Genomic DNA, 8,187 nt, shown 5'->3' on the forward strand with positions numbered 1-8,187 from the left:
CAATCTTGATGATTTTATGGATGTCATTAAAAAAAAAAGAAAATAGATCTAATTTGCCTTGTTTCCAATAGGAGAATTAGGAGCAACTAGAAGAACTCAATAAAGAAAGTAATACATTCTATTCCAGAACACTTCCTAACATTAAAATTATGAAAAATGGAAAGACTTCCTATAAGTAGATAGTAATGTTTTGTTTTGTTTTTTCTTTCAAGGTTCCACACAAAAGGTTGAGAATCATTTTTCAAATGTATAGTGTGATAATTAGATTAAATCTATAATGCCCATCTTTAGATTTAATCACCAAAGGTGAGAACACCTCTAATTCTGGGAGGTCAGTAACCCACTTGTGCTAGAGTGGGTGACAATCAGAATCAACTGACTGGCCCCTAGGCAGTACTATGAGAATCCTCTATTGTGATTGGACACGCAAATTGGAGGTGGATGCAGGAAGTGATGAAAGATTCTATCTTTTAAATATGATGGTAACTTCCTGTGGAAGCAGTTGGCGTTTTGAGCTTCATGTAGAAGGATCTCTGGTGGGACCTATGACTGCTTCCCTTTGAATTGTCACGTGGGTAAGTTAGGCTGACTCTCTGTCTTTCCTTGGCATTTCTGGAGGCTCTTTTCTTAAGGAGGCCTCTCTTGTCTCTCTAATTGCAAAAGGCCTTGTGGCTAGAAGCCTTGTTTAATTAGCCTCTGTGCCCCTCTGCTGGGGCCTCTAAATTCTTACCTGGTCCAGGTCTCTGGTCCAGGCCAGAGTTTCTCTCTCTCAATTTCCCTACCTTCAACCTTCTTAATTGTAAATAAACTTACATAAAAGTCAATTTTGACTTGAGATTATTCTCAATCGAGGATTGATAATTGTTCAATCCTCTGGCAACCATATTTTAATATATTGAACCCATAAAACCCTGTTTTCCCCCTTACAATAGTAGAAGAAAGGACTTGTGTTCAAAACATTAGGGTGAACAACATTGCCTCTGAGATCCTTTATAAAATTGATAATGTATGAACTAACAATTTATGAAAAAACATTCAAGTAAATGAATTACTAATTATAACTAATGATATTCTATTTAATTCAGTAGAAAATGATGAGGATTTTTTTTCCCCTCAGAGAAAATGATTGGACATAAGTTGCCCAAAAGGAGATAAGGGAGGTGTGCTTGCCTCTTTTAAATTGCGAGAGCTTATTTCTTCATTGTATATTACAGAATGATTTTGCATCAATTTTCTATGGTTCTTTTAAGGGCAATTTTCACCTCCTTGTTCCTCAAGCTGTAGATCAAAGGGTTAAGCATAGGGATCACCAGCCTATAAAAAACAGAAGCCATCTTGTCAGTTTCAAAGGAGTGAATGGATTGTGGCTTTAAGTACATAAAGAGAAGACTCCCATAGAATACAACCACAACAGTGAGATGGGAGTTGCAGGTCGAAAAAGCTTTGTGCCTGCCCTCAGCAGAATTCATCCTGAGTATAGCCACAGAGAGGAGCATGTAGGAGATGAGAACAATCAGGAGAGAGGAAAGAAAATTTAAAACACTAAAAATAAATACAATCAATTCAATTTCTTGTGTGTCAGAGCACAGAAGGGACAATAGGGGAAGAGTACCATAGTAGAAATGCTGGATTACATTTGAATCCCAAAAGGTTAAAGTAAAAATTTTAACTATAATGAGCAGTGACACAAATATGCCATAAATGTAAGAGATGGCCACTAAGACCAAACACACCATATCTGTCATAATTACCATATAGAGTAGGGGCTTACAGATAGCTACATAGTGGCCATATGCCATGGCAGACAGAATGAAAAATTCATTGATCGTGAATGTCCCAAAGACAAAGAGCTGGGTTACATACCAATTGTAGGAGATGGTATTTTTTTCTACTATAAAATTGACCAAAAATTTTGGACCAATAGCAGTGGAATAGCCAACATCAGTAAATGCCAGCTGTGTGAGGAAAAAGTACATGGGGGTTTGCAGGTGAGAATCAATCTTGGTTAGGATGATCATGCCCAAGTTTCCCAACAGGGTCACAGTGTAGATGAGGAAGAATAACAGAAAGAGTGGGTCTTGTACTTCTGACTGGTCTGTGAGTCCTACAAGAATAAAATTCAGTAATCTGGATGACTGTGGTTCCATTCCCTCTGTCCATTTCTTCTGTGTAGGGACTCTACCTTGGAAAGAGAATGCAAGATCTTTCTTAGAATTGTTTCCACCACTGACAGGGTTTTTTAGCATATGCTATTGCTGTTCAGAAGTGAACACTGATTCTTCCAACAAATTCCAGGATATTACAGCAACTCTCTTTACTCCAAGCAAAGAACAGTGTTTGAGCACTGACATTTTACATTAAAAATAATTGGTTAATTATGGAATTATTTATGAAGGAAATAGAGTGGGGCTAAAATATAAAAAAGTTCTTTGAGTGTACGTACTTACATTGGATAAGGGGGAGGGTACATATTTTGGGTTTATCTGAAGCCTTTCAGTGTGGCATCAAAAAGCAATTAAGAACAATGAGGACCTTCACATTCATTACATCTTCTCCTGTTGGTTGTTTCTATCATTGACAGAATCCTTTTCTGGTTAAACTATGAAGTTTCTGTGATTGACAATCTAGTTCTTTTTTATTCTTGTCATATTTAGTCATATTAATGGACTTATCCATGAAGTTTAAGGGCAATTGGTTAGCACAGTATAGGCTGAAGTCAGGAATACTCAACTTCTGGAGTTTAAAATTGGCCTTAGACCTATAATGACTGTGTGATCTTGGGTAAGTCACTTCATTCTTTTTGCCTCCATTCTTCACCTGTAAAATCATCTGGAGAAGGCATGAGAGAAAATCAGAGAATGTACAGGAATTAAGAGATAGAGCATCTTATTCTTGAAACAATCAGAAGTTCAGTGTCACCAGACTGGAGAAAATGTTAAGAAATGAGGTAAGGGGCATCTGGGTAGCTCAGTGGATTGAGACCCAGGCCTAGAGATGGGAGGTCCTGGGTTCAAATCTGGCCTCAGACACTTCCTGTCTGTGTGACCCTGGGCAAGTCACTTTACCCCCATGGCCTAGCCCTTATCACTCTTCTGCCTTGGAGATTGGCTCCAAGACAGAAGGTAAGGGCTTAAAAAAGATGAGGTATAAGGAGACTGGTTAGGAATGAAGGGGCTAAGTTATGAAGTGCTTTGAATGCCAAACATTTTGTCTTACTTCCTTGAAATTTATTAAGCAGAGGATAAGGGTGGTGTAATTAAACTTGGTGCTGAAAGAAGAACTTGTCCTTAGTAATAAGGAAAGTAGAAAGAAAAAAGTTTAATGGTGGGAGGAGTTGAAGATTACTGCCTTGGATATATTGTGTTTAAGATATCTGTTTTCTATCAAATCAAAAAAAAAAGCTGCAGAACAGTTGGAGATGCAAGATTACAGGTGAAAAAAAAACTGAAGTAGGGAAAGGTAGATTTGAGAATCATCAGCATTAAGATGGTAATTCAATCAAACCTCATCAGAGGTGATGATAATGTCAATTGCTGCATTGTAGAAGAAAAATAGAGGAATGACAAATCCTTAGAAAACACCTAGTTAGATGAAGTGATCTGGATGAGAATGTAACAAAGGAAATAGAAAAGGAATAATCAGATAGGTTGAAGGAAATCAAGGAGAAAAAGATGCTCCTAAAACCTAGAGAAAGTGACCAATAAGTGTTAATGCCTTCAGAAAGGCCAAGGAGAGTGAGAACTGAGAAAAAAGTATTTGGACTTACCAACCAAGAAATCATTAATACCATTGGAGAAAGGAGTTTCAATGTAATGATCATGTCAGAAACCAGAATAAAGGGTTTAAGAAGAGAGTGTGAGAAGAGAATGTAGAGGTACCTATTATGTAAAATCTCTTCTAGGAGTCTAGCCACAATGGGCAGAAGAGAAATAGGATTATATGTTGCAGGAATAAAATAATTTTTGAGGATTTTTTCAATAGAGGAGACATTTAATGGTTATGTTTATAGGCAATATGAAATGACCCAGTAGAAAAGGAGTTGGAGTATACCTGAATGAGGAATGAGGCCTTTGACATCTGTAATTGTTTTAAAAGTTCACTGAGGAAAGAACTGTCCAGATGACAAAAATAATGTTAATTGCTTACCTGAAATTTAACATCTAATATGGCTTATTCTTCTTGTTCCCACTAACAACTACTGACATTAATTTTTTTATACTTTACTAGGACCCTCTGAGACTTTACTCTTAAAGTGTAGGAGAGTTTCATAAATTAGTATTACCTTAGGGAAACCATAAGATGTTTACAACTGTAATTATTCTCAGTTTCTCACTTTTACATATTCCAGGAGCTTTTTAATCATCACAAACAAATGGGACAGATAAGGTTGACATTTGCACATAATACTGTTCCAATTCTCAGTTCCCCAAAAGATAAGATTCCTGTTTGATCTTTATGATCCTTAGGTACTCATGGTTATTTTTGTGCTTCCTGGGAGACACTTGTACCACCACAGACTCTGGTCTTATGAGAAAACTTTTTATTGTCTTCCTTTGTGTACAGGTGAGGAAGAAGGCTATAGAATATCAAGGAAGAGAAATTCAAAAGACCAAAACTCATAAAAAAAGGAAAATTCACAGATTCCCTGCTTTCCTTCTTTGCTTCCTTCCTTCTTTTCTTCCTTCCTTCTTTCCTTCCCACCTTCCTTCCTTCTCTCCTTCCTTCCCTCCTTCCTTCCTTCTTTCCCAAGTGCCTATTATATAAAACAAATGCTATGTGGAGTACTGGAATACAAAGGAAACATGGAAATATAATCAAAGAGATGATATTATTTTGTTGGAAATGTATATATTAGCATAAAATTAAATGTATTAAGGAAAAAAGTAGACTAACTTTCAAGGAGAATGGAGAGCTGGACTCATAGAATTTAGGATATGGGAAATACTCTGAAATATCAAGGAAATATAACATTGTATATGACAAATATAAGGAGAGAACGTATTCCAGAAATATAGTGTGGATTAAAGAAAATTAATGTGTATTCTATTTTAGCAATACTTCTATGTGAAGATAGGATTAACTCTTCTCTTGCCTATTTTTAAATTAACCAACAAAAACTGGAAACACTCCTACTTAACATTAAATAGGGGAAGTTCACAAACCACTTACTAAAAGTGGGTGTCAACTCTAGAAGCAACTGACTTCCCCCCGGACAGTGCTAAGCAAATTTAAAGACAACACTTGGTTTTTGTAAAGTGGAGGAAGTGACAGGAAGTGATGTGGAAAAAAGGACTATAAAAGTCCTGAATTTCCTGTCCAAGGGGTCTTTGACTTGAATCTTGGGCTTAGAGAGTCTTGGACTGACTCCGTGGCTTGGAGCTATGACTTGGGACTTTGACCTGCGACTCTGGCTCTTGAACTGCTTCTGGTAAGACTGTTTCTGGATCCTCTCCTTTGGAGCTTTGGCTAGAGTGAGTGAGAAGCTGAATCTCCTTTTCTTAGCTTCTGGAGAGATTAGTTCTGGAGAGACCTTTTCCCACTTGAAGGAGGCCACATAGGTAGAATCCCTGTTTAATTCACCACTGGGTCCTCTGGTTGAGGATTAACAAACCCTCCTGAGCTCACCCAGGAACTAAGGAACATTTAAGGTGATAAACTAAATTTCTTACTCTACTCTCTTTTACATTTCTCTACTTTCACTCTTTCTACCTCTTAGTAAATAAAACTACTGGAAGTCAATTTGACTTGAGCTATAATGTTTTGTATTCATATTATTAATTTTTGTTCATGATATTTAATGTTAACATACAATTAGCAAACTAGGATTTTTTCATTTTATTATTTTTGTACACCTTATATTTCTTACTTCTTTGTATTTTTTATTTTTATATTTACATAAAATATTGAGGAGCCATTATTTTTTATATTATTTTGGGGGCATATTACGCATAGTGAAGTTACTGAGCTAAACGGTATGTAGAATAAGTTTTGCAACTTTTGATTATGAAGAATATGATAATGATTTATTTGGAAGCTTTGCATCTGGGGTTTCTAGTTTCATTTCAGTCTTTGTTTTAATACCATTCTTTGACAACTCTGCAAAGGAACATTTCTTTATGAGTTTGAATGTCTTTGAAAGTTTTTTATCTTCTTATGTTCTCTTCCTTGAGTGAATAATTATAAACTCAAGTTACTGATCATGCATTTAAAAATATCCTTCCCAATGCACGTATAATCCAATGGAATTACTTGTCAACTCTGGGAGGGAGGAAGAAATAGGGAGGGAGGCAACATGAATCATGTGACTTTGGAAAACTTATATGTAAATTTCTTATTGGAAGAAAGTAAAGATAAAATTAAAAAATAAATTAAAACATCCTTCCATTTCATTACCTCATTACATTTAACATTTTAAAATGAACATGTATTTGTTAATAAATACCTTGTTATACAAGCTCTATTTTAAGTACTGGGAATATGAGGAAAAATAATGTCATCAATCCTTCTTTTTTGTAAATCCTTTTTTTTTTTTTAAGAGGACCAATGACCTCAAAATGTTGGGGTAAAATAGTGCATGAGAGTTGATATCTTGAATTGCACATTAATTGAATTTAAGTGAAGCAGAGTTGTGCAAAGTCATCAGCCTCACTGTCTTTTCTAGAGTCATCAAAAAACAGTGGCAGGACAAAAGTCGAGATGACCTGGGATGCAGTGAATGACCAAGCTTTGAGTTGTCTGCTGTACCTCCTTCAGTGACCTTTGAGGCTTAAGAAGATATTTAAATTCTAATAGGAGAGACAAGTGATTGAAGGAAATAATTTCTGACACAGAGTAGAGATGGAATGCTGATGAAACAAGAGTGACAGTCAGCGGCAGTTGGAAGGTTGGGGGAAGCATGGCCTCCTGGGAGGAGGGGTGACTGGGGGAGTTCAGTTTTGAACCCTGGACTGAGAGTAGCTCCAAATCTAATCTGAGAATTGAATTCATATCATTTCCATAGTATTTCCCAATCTCTACCATTGCCATATTGACTGGGAAGTGACCTTATTTATCAGTATCTGGAGACCTGAGGACTGCCAGGACATTCAGCTGCCCAAGAGAATTTTATCCTAGAGGGCAAGCTGTGTCAGTCCAGAAGAGAGAAACTTCTTCCTCTGTGCCTGCCTCATCTAAAACTCATTTATATCTCTGAATTAATAAATTAGATTACCCAGCATTGGGAAGTCAAAAAGATGGTAACAGCTTTTTGGCTGATCCTTTCCGCTGTTGGCCAAAGCTGGAAGGAGTCTGCATTTCTCTCTGTGACTTAAGCTCAGGGAACTACTTTTGACCTCTTATCTAAATCTCCCCCTTAATATCATCTTCACAAATAAACAGTTGTTATTCAAGAAATAGCAGTCAGATCTTAAGAAGAGAGAAAGATTAGTGGGTGATGATTTGATTCAAAAGGAGGAAGGTCTCTATCAGTTCTAGGCAAAAGTAAAGTCCTTGATCTTCCTTTAGCAAGGGGTTTCATTTATTAAGGGCACTCAGGGATTAGGTCTCACAAAATTACCTAATCAACTGTCAATTCTCCCTCCTGAGGTGTTAAACTGTTTCAAACCTTTGCTTTACTTGATCCTCTACCATATAAACTCAAGGACAGGGCAGCCATTCGCTTTGTGAGTAGACAGGGGAGGGAAATATCCTTGGATTTGGTTCACCAGCATAAGCCAATTTACCACTATAACATCATCCCAAGGGATTCCCTTTTCCTCTTTTAACATAACGTATCAAAAAAGTATGAGTACACCTATGCATGCATTAATATAGATACATATATGGTATGTACATAATATATTCATGCATGTACATAAATTATTTGGATACAAATTTAATAAATAATAACAAAGATTTTAAATATAAGGTAATCTGGAAGAGAGAGTCCCAATATTTAAGCTTCTTGCAGAACATGATGCCTTAGCTCTAAATTCAGCCAAAAGAGGGACTATAAGAAGATACAGAGACAGAAAGACAGACAGAGACAGAGAGATAGAGAAAGAATCAGAAAAAGAAAATTAGTCAAAGTGTGAGGAATCAACCAGATTGATTAGAAATATGTAAAGAAAATGTCTAAAGCAATCTTCTGAGAAAATTGACTTTAATATAATAATATAATAAGAGCTATCACAAAAACCCAATACATTG

General features: G+C 36.3%; 1 protein-coding gene across 1 annotated transcript; it reads right to left on the bottom strand.

The window, feature by feature from the left end:
* Nucleotides 1-1,226: 1,226 nt before the first annotated feature.
* On the bottom strand, nt 1,227-2,147 carry LOC123251513 (olfactory receptor 8K1-like). The gene has a single exon (XM_044680789.1). It carries the CDS (start codon nt 2,145-2,147, stop codon nt 1,227-1,229), a length of 921 nt encoding a protein of 306 aa, XP_044536724.1.
* Nucleotides 2,148-8,187: the final 6,040 nt, after the last annotated feature.

The sequence above is a fragment of the Gracilinanus agilis genome, chromosome 6 (assembly GCF_016433145.1).
Source record: "Gracilinanus agilis isolate LMUSP501 chromosome 6, AgileGrace, whole genome shotgun sequence".
NCBI classification, from domain to species: Eukaryota; Metazoa; Chordata; class Mammalia; order Didelphimorphia; family Didelphidae; genus Gracilinanus; species Gracilinanus agilis.